This window comes from Portunus trituberculatus, chromosome 40 (assembly GCF_017591435.1).
Source record: "Portunus trituberculatus isolate SZX2019 chromosome 40, ASM1759143v1, whole genome shotgun sequence".
NCBI lineage: Eukaryota > Metazoa > Arthropoda > Malacostraca > Decapoda > Portunidae > Portunus > Portunus trituberculatus.
This window is the reverse complement of record NC_059294.1, coordinates 25,510,062-25,527,191: the sequence shown is the minus strand read 5'-3', so window position 1 is coordinate 25,527,191 and position 17,130 is coordinate 25,510,062. Positions and strand designations below refer to the sequence as shown.

At 38.0% G+C, this 17,130-nt stretch overlaps 2 protein-coding genes across 3 annotated transcripts in view; one reads left to right on the top strand and one right to left on the bottom strand.

Annotated features, from left to right (window-relative positions):
• Nucleotides 1-9,083: 9,083 nt before the first annotated feature.
• On the bottom strand, nt 9,084-11,194 carry LOC123516278 (splicing factor YJU2-like). Its single transcript, XM_045275535.1, has one exon. It carries the CDS (start codon nt 11,027-11,029, stop codon nt 10,025-10,027), a length of 1,005 nt encoding a protein of 334 aa, XP_045131470.1. The 5' UTR covers nt 11,030-11,194; the 3' UTR covers nt 9,084-10,024.
• A 2,650-nt stretch (nt 11,195-13,844) lies between these two features.
• Nucleotides 13,845-17,130, top strand: part of LOC123516276 — a 49,844-nt gene continuing 46,558 nt past the window's right edge. For both annotated transcript variants that reach the window (XM_045275533.1, XM_045275534.1), the window contains exon 1: nt 13,845-14,038. In XM_045275533.1, the coding sequence (XP_045131468.1) occupies nt 14,036-14,038 (3 nt within the window). In that variant the 5' untranslated portion in view covers nt 13,845-14,035. The remainder of the gene's footprint in view (nt 14,039-17,130) is intronic.

Here is a 17,130-nt window from a genome sequence, read left to right as displayed (position 1 = left end):
TAATAGTTTTAGCTAATTCTCTCTCTTCATGCTCTCAGAAAAACTTGTTTGGATTTTTTTCCTTCATCCCAGAAATCATGAAACATTTCCTCTTATCCACTGTATCTCTCACTAGATCTTCTTTCTCCTTAATTACTTGTATAACCATATCTTTTGTTTTTTCCTGAATTTGTCTCTTTACTACCTCTGAAAATTTTGCTTTTTCCTCTCCTTGTTCTTGTTTCTATGCATTCTGTAATTCCTTCAGCTTGTTTCAACCTAATTCAATTTTTACTCTGTACTCAATTCCATCCTGTACTGTTTACTGTAGGTTCCTTAAGGAGTCTTCATAGTCGTGACATGTAGCTTTTAGTATATAATTTTTTTTCTCTATCTCCTGTATCACCTCCTTTAATCCCCAATTGATTACACTGACCTCACATTCGACTAATCTCAATCTCAGCTCCGTGTTTTCTGTTATCAATCTGTCCTGCTTGTCCATTAAACTCGACATTACTTCCTTCAAGTACCTCAACTCTCTTTCCACACTTATCATCTTCTTCATATTACAGGGTCTTTAATATGCCTAGAAATGTCTTGTAATGGAACTAGAAAAGAGCAAAAGATGACCAGTATGGAACTACCTGATGGGAGAGGAACAAATAATGAAGATTATAAAAAGGAAAAAAGATCTGGAAGTGATTATACAGGAAAATCTGAACCCCAAAAAACACATAAGCAAGATATTTGGATTATCATATAAAATGTTTACTAATATAAGAGTGCCATTTCAATTAATTTACAAAGATATGATGAATAAAATCATCACAAGCATGATACGTCCAAAGCTGGAATATGCAGCTGTAGTGTAGTCTCCAAACTCTAAAAATGATATAAGAAGATTAGAACAGATACAGAAAATTGCTGCAAAGATGGTGCCAGAACTAAAGGACCTGACATATGAAGAACAGGTGAAGGAAATGGAGACTACCAACCTTACAAGATAGAAGAGAATGAGGGGACCTAATAACAATGTACAAGATTCTAAATGCCATTGAAAAGACAGACAAGGAAGACCTGGTGCTGGTGGTGGAAGAAGATAGAAGGACAAGACGTCATGTTAAGAAGATCAGGATGAGGCAGTGTGTGAAGGATATTGGAAAATACAGTTTTCTACACAGAACGGTGGAGAAATGGAATGCACTGAATTATGAAGTTGTTACACCACATAATGTGCATAACTTTAAGGAAAAGTTGGATAAATGAAGACATGGAGACAGGGCACTATGAGCCCCACTCAAACCCTGTACAATACAACTAAGTAAATACACACACATATAAAATATTGACTAATATTAGAATGACATTTTCATTCATGGACAAGGATATGATGAAAAATATTATTACAAGCATGATAAGTTCAAAGCTGGAATATGCAGCAGTGGTGTGGTCATCAAGCTTGAAAAAAGATATTAGAAGATTAGAACAGATCCAGAAGATGGCAAAGATGGTGCCGGAACTAAAGACCTAACGTTAATATGAAGAAAGGCTGAAGGAAATGGGACTGCCAACCTTACAAGATAAAAGATAACAAGGAGACCTAATGACAGTGTATAAAATAGTAAATGGCATTGAAAAGATAGACAAGGAAGACCTGGTGCTGGTGACAGAAGAAGCTGGAAGGACAAAAGGACATGCAAAGAAGTTTAGGATGAGGCAGTGTGTGAATGATAATGAAAAATTCAGTTTTCTACATAGAATGGTGGAAAAGTGGAATGCATTGAATGATGAAGCTGTTACAGCACATAATGTGGATAGCTTTAAAGAAAAATTGGATAAATGGAGATATGAAGACAGGACACCATGAGCCCCACCCGAACCATGTACAATACAACTAGGTAAATATAGCTAGGTAAATACACACATACACATACACACACACACACACACATACCAGAGGGAGTGAACAGCTACATAAATCTGTTTGCAGACGATGCGAAACTGTGCAGAATTATAAAGCAGAAAGAGGATTGTGAAATACTGCAGGAAGACTTAAACAAGATCTGGAAATGGAGTAAAAAATGGGAGATGGAATTCAATGTGGACAAAAGCCATGTCTTGATCTCTTCCTCACCTCTAACCCTTCTGCTTATGCTGTCACCCTTTCATCTCCGTTGGGCTCCTCCGATCACAATTTCATTTCTGTATCTTGTCCTATTTTTCCAATCCCTCCACAGGATCCCCCAAAGCGAAGGTGCCTCTGGCGTTTTGCCTCTGCCAGTTGGGGGGACCTGAGGAGGTATTATGCTGATTTTCCCTGGAATGATTATTGCTTCCGTGTCAGAGACTCATCTCTTTGTGCTGAACGCATAACAGAGGTGTTAGTATCTGGCATGGAGGCGTACATTCCTCATTCTTTTCTCAACCTAAACCTTCTAAACCTTGGTTTAACTCAGCCTGTTCTCGTGCTATACATGATAGAGAGGTTGCCCACAAAAGGTACTTGAGCCTTCCATCTCCTGAATCTCATGCACTTTATATCTCTGCCCGGAATCATGCCAAGTCTGTTCTTCAACTTGCCAAACACTCTTTCATAAATAGGAAATGTCAAAATCTTTCAAACTCAAACTCTCCTCGTGACTTCTGGCATCTAGCCAAAAACATCTCAAATAACTTCACTTCTTCATCTTTCCTCCTTTATTTCATCCTGATGGCACCACTGCCATCTCTTCTGTCTCTAAAGCTGAACTCTTTTCTCAAACCTTTGCTCACAACTCCACCTTGGACGATTCTGGGCTTGTCCTCCCTCTCCTCCTCCCTCTGACTATTTCATGTCTACAATCAAAATTCTTCGTAATGATGTTTTCCATGCCCTTGCTGGCCTAAACCCTCGGAAGGCTTATGGACCTGATGGGGTCCCTCCTATTGTTCTCAAAAACTGTGCTTCTGTGCTTGCACCTTGCCTGGCCAAACTCTTCCAACTTTGTCTATCGACTTCTACCTTTCCTTCCTGCTGGAAGTTCGCCTACATTCAGCCTGTTCCTAAAAGGGTGACCGTTCTAACCCCTCAAACTACCGTCCTATAGCTTTAATCTCTTGCTTGTCTAAAGTTTTTAATCTATCCTGAATAGAAAGATTCTCAAACATCTGTCACTTCACAATCTTCTGTCTGATCGCCAGTATGGCTTCCGTCAAGGTGATCTTCTGGCTTTCCTTACTGAGTCTTGGTCATCCTCTTTTAGAGATTTCGGTGAAACTTTTGCTGTTGCGTTAGACATATCAAAAGCTTTTGATAGAGTCTGGCATAAAGCTTTGATTTCAAAACTGCCCTCTTACGGCTTCTATCCTTCTCTCTGCAACTTTATCTCATGTTTCCTTTCCGACCGCTCTATTGCTGCTGTGGTAGACGGCTACTGTTCTTCTCCTAAACCTATTAATAGTGGTGTTCCTCAGGGTTCTGTCCTGTCACCCACTCTCTTTCTATTATTCATTAATGACCTTCTTAACCAAACTTCTTGCCCTATCCACTCCTACGCTGATGATACCACCCTACATCTTTCCACGTTCTTTCAGAGACGTCCAACCCTTCAGGAAATTAACAGATCACGCGGGACGCCACGGAACGCCTGACTTCCGATCTTTCTAAAATTTCCGATTGGGGCAGAGAAAATCTAGTAGTTTTCAATGCCTCAAAAACTCAATTCCTCCATCTATCAACTCGACACAACCTTCCAGACAACTATCCCCTCTTCTTCAATGACACTCAACTGTCTCCCTCTTCCACAATGAATATCCTCGGTCTGTCCTTTGCTCATAATCTTAACTGGAAACTTCACATCTCATCTCTTGCTAAAACAGCTTCTATGAAGTTAGGTGTTCTGAGGCGTCTCCGCCAGTTTTTCTCGCCCTCCAACTGCTTACTCTGTATAAGGGCCTTATCCGTCCCTGTATGGAGTACTCTTCGCATGTTTGGGGGTTCCAGTCACACAGCTTTGCTTGATAGGGTGGAATCAAAGCTCTTCGTCTCATCAACTCCCTCCTCTGACTAACTGTCTTCAGTCTCTTTCTCACCGCCGAAATGTTGCATCCCTTTCTATATTTTATCGCTATTTTCATGGTAACTGTTCTACTGATCTTGCTAACTGCATGCCTCCCCTCCTCCTGCAGCCACACTGCACAAGGCTTTCTTCTTCCTCTCATCCCTATTCTGTCCAACTCTCTAATGCAAGAGTTAACCAGTACGCTCAATCATTCATCCCTTTCACTGGTAAACTCTGGAACTCCCTCCCTGCGTCTGTATTTCCAAATTCCTACAACTTGTCTTCTTTTAAGAGGGAGGTATCGAGGCATTTGCTCCCCTAATTCTGGCAGACGGTTTTGGCACTTTTTGTACTTTTTGGAGAGCCAGCACTCAAGTGGGCTTTTTTCTAACTTTCTTTTTTTTTTGCCCTTGGCTGGCCCTCTTCCCTACGTAAAAAAAAAAAAAAAAAAATGGAAATAGGAAAGAGTGAAAGACGACCAGTGGGAATCTATAAGATGGGAGATGGAGTAGAACTAAAAAAAGTAAAAAAGGAAAAGGACTTGGGAGTGACGATGGAAGAAAACAATCAACCGGTAAGCCATATTGATAGAATTTTCAGAGAGACATATAATATGCTAAGGAATATTGGATTAGCATTTCACTACATGGATAAAGAAATGATGAAGAAATTGATAAGTACTAGAATAAGACCCAGATTGGAATATGCAGGAGTTGTGTGGATCCCCCATAAAAAGAAACGCATAAGGAAATTGGTGAGACTACAAAAACTGGCTACAAGAATGGTTCCAGAATTTGAAGGGATGACATATGAGGAGAGACTAAAGGCTATGGATCTACCAACCCTGGAACAGAGAAGGGAGAGAGGGGATCTGATACAAGTTTATAAATTGATTAACGAAAATGGATCAAGTGGATAATGAGAAACTAATTCTGAGAGTAGAATATGACATTAAAAGCACAAGATCGCATAGTAAGAAACTGAGGAAGGGAAGATGTCTGAAAGACGTTAAAAAATATAGTTTCCCGCAAAGATGTGTTGAGACTTGGAACAGTCTGAGTGAGGAAGTGGTGTCAGCAAAGAGTGTGCATAGCTTAAAAGAAAAATTGGATAAGTGTAGATATGGAGACGGGGCCACACAATTGTAAAGCCCAGGCCCTGTAAAGCTACAACTAGGTAAATACAACTATAGTCCGTTCATCCAAAGAATCCAGGCCAAAACTGCTAGTTCGGATGGCAGCCCTGCCCAGCCACTAAACCTTTTCACTTAAATTTTCTTCAAGTACATTTATTTTTCTTCACTTAACTCAATAGATATACAAGTTTATAGCTTGAAGAAAAATAAATGTACTTGAAGAAAATTTAAGTGTCGGGAAGGTTTAGTGGCGGCGGGGGTGGACAGGGCTGCCAACCGAACTAGCAGTTTCGGCCTGGGTTCTTTAGATGAACGGACAGTAAGTAAATACACACACATACAAGATACTTCAAGGACGTGAAAAAATTACACTTTCCACACAGAAGTATAGCGGCATGGAATAGTCTGAGTAAAGAATTAGTATCAGCAAGGAGTGTGCATAGCTTTAAAGAAAAGTTGGATAAATGTAGATATGGAGACGGGGCCACAAGAGCGTAATGCCCAGGCCCTGTAAAACTACAACTAGGTAAATACACACACACACACTGCCAACACCACACAGAGAGGACGTGCTGAACGGCTTCCAAGGAAGAAGCTACAACAGAAGTTGGAGCCTGACCTAGACGTATGTACAAGGGGGTAGGGGGGGCCATAGGGTTCTCCTGTCTCCATAATAATTAAGTTTTTGGATCATACAGACGGAAAAAATGGAGATAGAAACAGAACTGAATCGTGCAGCCAGACGTGTGACACAATAAAAACAAATACCACCGAGTGAAAATCCAATATTTATTGAAACACTTGTAGGACTCAGGAGATTGACTGAGGATGATATGGATAAGGAATTTTCAGGATTTAGTGACAAAAGAATTAATATGAGGAGGTTGATCAATGTAGAAAGAGAGTTAAGGTACTTGAAGGAAGTAACGTTGAGTTTAATGAACAAGTAGAACTGACAACGGAAAACACAGAGCTGAGATTGAGATTAGTTGAATGTGAGAAGGTCAATGTAATCAATCACGAATTAAAGGAGAAGTTACAGGAGGTAAAGAAATAAAATGATGTACTAAAGGATACATGTCAAGACTATGAAAACTCCTTAAGGAGCTTACAGGAAAAGTAAGGGTTGGGATTGAGGACAGGGCAGAAGGTGGATTGGGTGAAAACAAGCTGAAGGAATTATGAAATGCATGGAAACAAGAACAAGAAGAGTAAAAATTTTTATTTTCGGAGATAGTAAAGAGGCAAATTCAGGAAAAAACAAAAGATGCTGTGATACAAGTAATTAAGGAGAAAGAAGAGTGGTGCATGATACAGTGGATAACAGGAAATGTTTTGTGATTTTTTGAGATGAAGGAAAAAAAATTCAAATAAGTTCATGAGAGAGAATTGGCCAAAACTATTATCAAACAGGTCCAGGACAGCACACAGGAGCTGGACCAGGAGGTGGAGGAAGTGATTAGGTTGGGAAGATTTAGTGAGAGGGGTAGGAGACCAATGAAAGTGAGAATGAACATAAAGATATTTGGATAAAAAGGGATATGAACCTAGAGGAGAGGAAAAAAGAGAAAGTGCTAAGAAATGACGCTAAGGAAAAAAAAACGAGAAAAGGATAGAGATCAAGAAAAAGATTTTCTACTGGAGGGTTCTAGATATGAGACTAAAGAAGTGGTATCTATGGAAAAAGGAAGAGTTCATACAAGAGGAAAAAAATTACAACAAACTTGGCAAACTTTTCAGAGCGGCTACATTAAAAAAGAAAAAAAAATTACACTCTTATTGGGCTGCATACTATATCAAACCCAAATTATTAATATTTAAAATACAAAATAAAAGGTTTTAAAAAAAAGCCACTCTCCATGCACATGCACACCTGTGGGAAGAAAATTAAATGCTCATGATATTATCTGGCGTTGTTTATTAACTTTCTTTCAAATTTACTAACATTTGTCGGGCCACATGAATTCCTTTAGAGGGCCGCATGAGGCCCACAGGCCATAGTTTGCCCACACCTGGTCTTCAATCTCTTTCTCACAGCCGTAATGTTGCATCTCTTGCTATCTTCTATCGCTATTTTCATGCTAACTGCTCTTCTGATCTTGTTAACTGTATGCCTCCCTTCCTCCTGCAGCTTCACTGCACAAGGCTTTCTTCTTCCTATTCTGTTCCACTCTCTAATGAGAGAGTTAACCAGTACTCACAATCATTCATACCTTTCTCTGGTAAACTCTGGAACTCCCTGCCTGATTCTGTATTTCCAATTTGCTATGACTTGACTTCATTTAAGAGGGAGGTTTCACAATATTCATATTTATCTCTTTCTTTTGACTAACTCCCTTGGACCTACAAGACAACTGACAACTAAGTAGGCTTTTTTTATTTAATTTTTCATGTTGCCCTTGGCCAGATTTCTTCTCTCACATAAAAAAAAAGGTCAATAGTGCCATGTATACTTCTGAAGTGGTTAGTAATACACAAATTACTGTAGGTGAAGTAGAATAACAAAGTTATTCCTCATGTTATTCAATGAAAGATCTCCAAAGCTTTACATTGAAATCTTTAAGTATGGAAATTTTAGTAAGGGTTACATTATACTCCATTCTGGAAATCATATAATGAAAATTACATGAAGTTTATTGACAAATAGAAGGTGATATTTGGAGGAAGTGAGATGGAAAGACGAAGATTTGTATTCATTTATGTGTACAGAGGAAAGAAAAAAAAGTATACAATAAATTCCATTCATACATTGTGATGGAATCAGTATTTGAGTAAATAGATATGAACTTGATTGGGAAAGACATAATTGTCCATAGCAGGAGACAATATGATCCAACTCTCTAGCCAGATTGGAAGATCACTACTATAATTTCTGCATCTTAATAAAAGGGATGAACTATGGGCCATCTCATCCTCTGTAAATCATTTTCTAAATTAAATGTCTTGCCTAAATTACTTTCCATTGCTGTGGATATTAGCCAAATTAAACAATTAGAAAGATTAAAAGAAAAAAAAAGGTAAATCGGTGAATAATTAAAGAGTAGTAGTAGTAGTAGTAGTAGTAGTAGTAGTAGTAGTAGTAGTAGTAGTACTACTACTGGTGATGGAGAGAGATACTTTTGTGGATCATCATATCATACCATAGAAGCTTAAACATAACCTAGCTGGCTACATGCTTCTACAGCAGGCATCAACAATTCTGTATCTCACATCTACTCCAATCCATTGATCACAGCAGATACAAGATACTTCCTATGTAGTGCCCTGTACCCTAAATGGGTCCATAAACCAATGGCCCCCTCCAGAAGTGGGTAATGAAACTCACCAATGTCACTTTCAGGCACAATGCACTTATTCATCTTATATTCAATACTCTCTTCACACAGTTTATACATCCCTGAGTTGGTCCTTCTTAGCCTTTCACTGTGCACATCCAACCTCATAATTTTTTTTCTGTTCTCCATTATCTCCACATTCCCATACCATCTTTGTACACACTGATCTACCCAGTGAGCCAGCTTTACAAAATACCAGTTCTTCCTAGTTTCTAATTCCTTATTGTGTCCCTCTAAGTTATTACACACGCAATCCTCAAACCACCTTGTTTACATTACACTCACCATTTCTCTCTCTCTCTCTCTCCTGTGTTTAAAGATTTTTTTTCACTTCACCAAGTACTTTTCTTGCTTCCTTCACATTGCCTTTTTGTCTGTCTCAACTCTTCTGTCTGCTGCTGCAATTGTTGATATCAATAACTGAGACAATCCATCACCTCCAGCTGTTCTCCATTCAACCTTACATCCATCCTTTCATATTAATAATAATAATGAAAATAATAATAATAATAATAATAATAATAATAATAATAATAAATAAGCACATTTTATATGATTATTATTACTATGTGTGATGTAAATAAAAAGTTAAAGTTAATTCTTCTTTCATATAATATTGACAAAGTACAGTTTAGTAATGGTATCAAGTAAACTAGTGAGATGTTGAAATAAAAAGAAATAATAAATTTAACAAAATTAAATGGTCAAACCATAATATTCAAGCCAGAGAACAATCCAACAATAACTCTCAAAGTCATAAATGAATCATACTAGTAGCATGTATACATCACTCTATGTAGGTAAAGTGATATGCTAATGAGATATAAAATAAGGATGAATACAACCAATGAAAATTTTTCAATATTAATTCTTATACCAACTTGATTTACATAAAGGTTAGTCATCATTTCTGTACCAAAAACATTTCTTTCAAGCTAATTACACAGAACTCCATTTGAAGTATGAGTTTACACATTATGAGAATATTTGAAGTCTATAAGAACATACACAATACAAGTAAATCTAAAATTTCAATAATTAGTGTAATTACAATGTAAATTATAGAAATATTCTGTAAGTTCTTCACGTATATTGTTTTATCATATTATACATGCTGAACAGCTGATATTTACTCACACACTTACTTTTACAAGCACATCTTCACATATTAGCTTCTATAAAAAAATTTCATATTATTTGGCATTCTTTTGTTGGTGCTAAATTCTCAGTGAATCTGAAGAAAAATAAAGCAACATCTGTTGCAAATCCATTATCAACATTTCTTTCTACATTACATTGTTGCTACTTGCTAATAAAATCATAATTAGAGACAGTTTTCAACTTGGGAATTGGTGCTTATTATTAATTTCATCCAAGAACTTTGCTTCAATCATAAATAAACACTTCACATTTAATTAAAGTACAGTGGTAGTCTTTACTTTTCACAAGTTTAACACAGTGTATGAAATCTTTAATGGACTTGCACATGTTCACATTATGCAGCTTTGTATGCAGAACATGCAATGCAATGTGAGTTATGAACTATCATCTGATTCTGAGTCTGAATATGCACCTATGAATGACAATCCATTTGAAACTGGCACTGCTGCCTGTGACGTCTTGTCTTCTACTACACTGTGCACACTGCTTGCTGTACCAGGTTGCATGTCAATCTTATCTGATTCTTGAGGCTTCACGACTTTTAAGTCTGATTTTGATTCAGATTTTGCATCTTTCAATTCTGAGTTCGGTAATCGTGGTTTTGCTTTTATGATGCCCGCTAGACGAGATTTCATATTTGATGCACTTTTCTGGTCACTACTCATTCCACGGCTATCTGGCCTTATTTCCTGATCTGTCTTTGATTTCTTCTTGACAGGGCTTTCATCAAGTTGTTCAGGAGCAACTCTCTTTACCATCTCACCTTCAACCATTTCATATCCAAGAGCTTTCAGTGCAGCCAATCTCTCAAGTTCATCAAGTTGATCCTGTGAAATTTTCCGTTCTGTCTCAAACCTTTCAGCAATCTTGCCAGGATCAATTCCAGCATGACGATCATTCATTTCTCGCAGGTCCTCTAAAGACTCTAAAACCTCCATTTCATACTGAGACTGACGGGTTCTGTTCTCCAATAACAACATTGGGTTGGATTCAATTTCTTCCTTAGCCTCGCGCTCTTCCCTCGCTGCCTGCTCCTCTGCAAGTTTCAGGGCCTGGAAGTTACGGTGAGCACCTGCCTCAATGATGTAGTCTGTACTCTCTGGATCAGTCCTGAAGGATATCTCAGCAAGACATCCTGGACACTTTATGTAGAAACGATAGATCCTCACTCCAAGGTAGGTCATGTTTTCAACATCTTCCTTACGTGCATTAAATTTTTTCCCCTTAGCAATGTATTCCCCACAGGTGTAGCACTTGATGTTACAAGGCACCATGAGTCTTACAGTGAACTGTCGATTCCTTGGGCATCTAGCCCTGGGTATTTTAGAAGGATCGAAGTCCGGAGGGTAATACTTGTTTAATACTTTACGTTCAGACATTGTGTATGCCCAGGAAGATAGAAGAAAGTCTACTTTCCTTGTGTCCTATCCGATATCTGGCTTAGGAAAGACACAGCGAGGCGATAATTTGTAAAACTGATGAAACAGCAGAATCACCAACAACTGTATGTGCGTCTGTGAGGAGACAACACACCTTTCTTCCGATCTTCGCCCTTTGACTTCGTTCGTTCATTGATATATATATATATATATATATATATATATATATATATATATATATATATATATATATATATATATTATTTATTTATTTATTTATTTATTTATTTATACCTGTGACCTGTCTCCATATCTACATTTATCCAACTTTTCCTTAAATTTGTGGACACTTTTTGCTGCTACAATCTCTTTATTTGATCCGTTCCACAGATGCCCACCGTCCTACGTGGAAACTAAACTTTTTAATGTTCCTCAAACACGATTTTTTATGATCTTGGAGTATCCTCTTGCTCGTCTGTCTCCATTATCTAGCAGTGATACCGATTATTAAGTCTTAATTGTCTATTTATCTTTCCAATATGGTTTACTATCTTATATATGGTTATTGGAGCTCTTGCCCGTCTGTCCTTCAACGTTGGTAGACGGTAGTTCCATTTTCTTCAGTCTTTCTTCAAAGGGAAGATCTTTATTTCTGGCACCTTCGTAGCTGCAGTCCTGTGGATATTCTTTAAATTCCTCCTAGTTTTCTAGCTGATGTCCTTCAGCCTGCATGTATGGTGACTACACCACTGCATGCTGCTTATTTGATCTAGTCTAGGTCTTATCATAGTGGTTATGATCTTTTTCATCATCCTTGTAATTTTAATTGAACGCCATCCTGATATTTGGTAATTCTTGTACGTTGAAACAGATTACCCATTTATGTGTCTTCCTGGAGTCAGGGTTTCTTATATTGTCACTCCTAGACTTTTCTTTTCACTCCTTTTCATTATAATCTCTTCTCCCATTTTGTATCCCCACGTATAGTCTTCTATTACTTTTACCCATTTCCATTTCTGTGTGTGTGTGTGTGTGTGTGTGTGTGTATTTACCTAGTTGTAGTAACCTAGTTGTAGTTTTACAGGGCCTGGGCTTTATGCTCGTGTGGCCCTGTCTCCATATCTACACTTATCCAATCTTACTTTAAAAGTATGCACACTCGTTGCAGACACTACTTCTTCATTTAAACTGTTCCACGTTTCAAGACATCTCTGCGGGAAACTATATTTTTTAATATCTCTCAGACATCCTCCTTTTCTCAGCTTTTTACTATGCGATCTTGTGCTTCGAATGTCATATTCTTCTCTCAGAATCAGTTTCTCATTATCCACTTGGTCCATTCCGTTGATCAATTTATAAACTTGTATCAGGTCTCTTCTCTCCCTTCTTTGTTTCAGGGTTGGTAGATCCATAGCCTTTAGTCTCTCCTCATATGTCATCCCTTCAAATTCTGGAACCATTCTTGTAGCCATTTTTTGTAGCCTCTCCAATTTCCTTATGTGTTTCTTTTTATGAGGGGTCCACACTACTCCTGCATATTCCAATCTGGGTCTTATTATAGTACTTATCAATTTCTTCATCATTTCTTTGTCCATGTAGTGAAATGCTACTCCAATATTCCTTAGCAAATTATATGTTTCTCTAAAAATTCTATCAATATGGCTTACTGGTTGATTGTTTTCTTCCATCGTCACTCCTAAGTCCTTTTCCTTTTTAACTTTCTCCAGTTCTACTCCATCTCCCATCTTATAGATTCCCACAGGTCGTCTTTCACTCTTTCCCATTTCCATGACATGGCTTTTGTTCACATTGAATTCCATTTCCACTTCTTACTCCATTCCCAGATCTTATTTAGGTCTTCTTGCAGTATTTCACAATCCTCCTTTTGCTTTATAACTCTGCACAGTTTCGTATCATCTGCAAACAGATTTATGTAGCTGTTCACTCCTTCTGGCATGTCGTTAATATAAATGAGGAAAAGTATTGGTGCCAATACTGACCCCTGTGGCACTCCGCTTTCTACTGCTCTCCACTTGGACTTCATATCTTTAACTACCGTCCTTATTTCTCTCCCCCTCAAATAATTTTCTATCCATCTCAATGTGCTTCCTTTTAAGCCACCCTTCTCCTCTAACTTCCATAGTAATCTTGCATATGGCACTTTGTCAAACGCCTTTTTAAATCCAAATAAATACAGTCAACCCATCCTCTCTCTCTCTGTACTCTATCAACTATTTTAGAATAGCAACTCAATAAATTAGTTACACAAGACCGTCTTTTTCTAAAACCAAATTGGCTATTTGATATTAATTTGTTGTCTTCAAGGAGCTCGATCCATTGTTTCTTTATTATTCTTTCACACATCTTGCATATTACACTAGTTAGTGATACCGGTCTGTAATTTAAAGGTTCTTCCTTCCTTCCGCTCTTATATTATGGGAACCACCTCAGCTCTTTTCCATTCTACTGGTACTGTTCCATTTTCTATTGAGCATTTTATGATGTGTGTGTGGGTGTGTGTGTGTGTATGTTATGGAAAAAAATAGTTATTGTTTCATAAATTTATAAGTAGAAAAATAATGAAAAAAAATTCTCTGGGGCCTCTTCCAGGTAACTATCTATATGTTATATACATATATCAATGTATATATTTATTGGGCTGGCCAGTGTGGGTGAGAAATGAAAGTCGAAATTGTGTGTGTGTGTGTGTGTGTACTTTATTTTCCTTCTTTCATGTCATCCCCTGAAAAAAAAAAAAAAAAAACTGTAGTAAATACCCAGCAGCGCCAAAGCCAAGCGCGGTGCAGGGATCGGGATTAGGGAAGCGACAGCAGCAGCAGGAGGAGGAGGCGGCGCATGGTCAACACATTGTGATGCTGAGCCGCTGCAAAACGTTTGTTCCTCTAATCACTCCTGCACCTCTTAAGGATCTCTAGATATTCGCGGCCCTAACACCACTACCACTAAGTTCCCAGAAATGAGCCGTCCTGTTATACCAGCCTCAAAATGGTAAAGTGTTAATAAGTTAATTGATTGTAGTGAAATGGTTACTCTTTTAGGTCAAATATACCGTATCGTGTTCATGGTTTTGGCTCAGCGTTGTCCAACACTTATTACACGTATGCTAACAAGTATTTTTGGTGTCAAACGTCAAATATTTATTTCCTGCAATACTGTTACTATATATGTCATTAGTATGATAAAGCATCACCTGTTTGGCACTCAGGCGAAATCCTATCAGAAGGTGGCGCATGTCCTATCTAAGGTTATTCAGGACTAAGCCTAGTATTTACTTTTTTTCAGATTTTCACCATAATCCCCCTCTTCCCTAGCTGGTGTACTGCACCTCCATCCCTCTCCTGTCCTCAGGATAGTTACTAATCTAACCTATTTTATTAGTGTTTCATTTAATACGTCGTACATAGATATAGACATCTTCAGGGTTGGCACTATTCTAATATTCTTACCTGGTATCCTTACCTTGGCACTCTCTTAAGGGGACCATCCGGTGAGGTTTTTGAAAAATTGAAAATAAAGAGGTAACTACGTAAGTAATTTTTTTTTTCGCTGATAGATGGCTGTTACATGATGTTAGTTTAGTAGTTACAAGCGAATCGACCCATAAATAACTGCATGAAAAATAAAAAAAATCAGTTTTTTGAAAAAACTTTTTTTTTTTCTATAAACTTTGTCACCAGAGGACAGATTTTAATTTTGCCAGTACAGATATGAAGTATGTAGTATAACAAAACTTTTCCTCTCATAGAATTTTGATTTTTTTTATTTTGGTGGCCATTATGAATTTTTTTATTTCAATTTTTTTTTATATATAAAATTACATTGCGGTACTTAAAATTCCAACATTGCAGCACTTAAAAAAAAAAAAATTCCAAATTCTAAAAGACAGAAATGTAGCAGCTTCATTGAGCTTCAAAATGATACCTCAAAATTGAAAATCTGTTGAGAAATGTGGGAGAAGATACAATTTGAATGATAAAAAGTGGAAACTGAGAAAAGGCAAAAAACCCCCAGAGATGTCATTGTTGTCCTCTATGACCCTGTACATTTATTTGGGTTGGATATTTCGTGCTCATACACCACCAAGTGCATCATATATATTTTTTAGGCATTTTTTAAATATTCTGTAAGACTCATATGGCACCTGGCCGCCCCTACAATGATTGTCGTTATTAGTCGCTCGAAGGCAAGGGTGTCTCTCATCCATGCATGGTTGGTTCAACTTGTAATTTCCACATGCACCGTTTGTTTAAACATTGTAAGGCAAAAAAGGCAGGTAAAATAGGCTGGATTGTGGCTTGCAAGGTGTGAAATAACGGGCGAGATACTTAATAAATCCTCCTCCCATCGCAGTCACATGGACACTGAGATAGAAGGGGAGAGGGTATGTTCCTGAGTACGCCATAGTACTAAGTTGCTAGTGCCCACCTTTCCTTACCAAAGAAACCACTTTTCATGGCTCTTTCCGTGCTTATTATCATCATTTATGGTACAGAGAGTGGGGAGGGGGGAAGCCCCGGGCTGCGGTGGGCGTGGCAGGGGCCCTTTAAAGTTTAAATACCCCACGTATTTTAACATATTTCCCCAAAATACTCCTTCACTATGTTGCCATATGTTTGGGATGCTTTGGTGGTGTTTTGGGGATTTTTGATATTTTTCAGATTTTTCGATACTATGGCCACCGGACAGTCCTCTTAACGTCCCGCCCGCTCTCTTTGATTCCCGGCTCCCCCCTTAGCAGCTCCTCCACATATGTGAAGCCACACTATTGGTCAAGAAGGAGAGAGAGAGAGAGAGAGAGAGAGAGAGAGAGAGAGAGAGAGAGAGAGATAATAAATGGAGGAAGTGGGGATTAAAACAGGAGATAGAAAAAAAAATGGATGATAAATGGAGGAAATGGAAATAAAACAGGATAGATAGGAATAACACAAGAGACAAAAGGAAAATGGATAATGAATAGTGGAATGGGAGGAAATGGGAATGAAAATATGATTATGAGTAAGGAAATAGGAAATTACAATATAAAACAGCAGATAGAAAGGAAATGGATAACACAGCCTGTTCTTGTGCTATACATGATAGAGAGGTTGCCCACAAAAGGTACTTGAGCCCTCCATCTCCTGAATCTCATACACTTTATATCTCTGCTTGGAATTATGCAAAGTCTGTTCTTCAACTTGCCAAACATTCCTTCATAAATAGAAAATATCAAAATCTTTCAAACTCAAACTCCCCTCGAGAATTCTGGCATCTAGCCATAAACATCTCCAATAACTTTACTTCTTCATCTTTCTCTCTTTTATTTCATTCTGATGGCACCACTGCTATCTCTTCTGTTCTTAAAGTTGAACTCTTCTCTCAAATCTTAGCTAACAACTCCATCTTGGATGCTTCTGGGCATGTCCCTCCCTCTCCTCCCTCTGAATATTTCATGTCTACAATTAAATTCTTCATAATGTTTTTCATGCCCTCGCTGGCCTAAACCCTCGGAAGGCTTATGGTCCTGATGGGGTCCCTCCTATTGTTCTCAAAAACTGTGGTTCCGTGCTTGTACCTTGCTTGGCAAAACTCTTTCAACTTTGTCTATTGACTTCTACCTTTCCTTCTTGCTGGAAGTTTCCCTACATTCAGCCTGTTCCTAAAAAGAGTGACCGTTCTAACCCCTGAAACTACCTTCCTATAGCTTTAATCTCTTACTTGTCTAAAGGTTTTTAATCTATCCTGAATAGGAAGATTCTTAAACATCTGTCACTTGACAATCTTCTATCTGATCGCCAGTATGGCTTCTGTCAAGGTCGCTCTACTGGTGATCTGGCTTTCCTTACTGAGTCTTGGTCATCCTCTTTAAGAGATTTTGGTGAAACTTTTGCTGTCACGTTAGACATATTAAAAGTTTTTGATAGTGTGGCATAAAGCTTTGATTTCCAAACTGTCCTCCTATGGTTTCTATCCTTCTCTGCTACTTTATCTCAAGTTTCTTTTCCGACCGTACTGTTGCTGCTGTGGTAGACGCCCACTGTTCTCCTAAATCTATTAATAGTGGTGTTCCTCAGAGTTCTGTCCTGTCACCCACTCTTTATTAT

Excerpts from the sequence above, each read along its gene's own strand:
- LOC123516278 (XM_045275535.1), bottom strand. The coding sequence starts at position 11,029 with ATGTCTGAACGTAAAGTATTAAACAAGTATTACCCTCCGGACTTCGAT.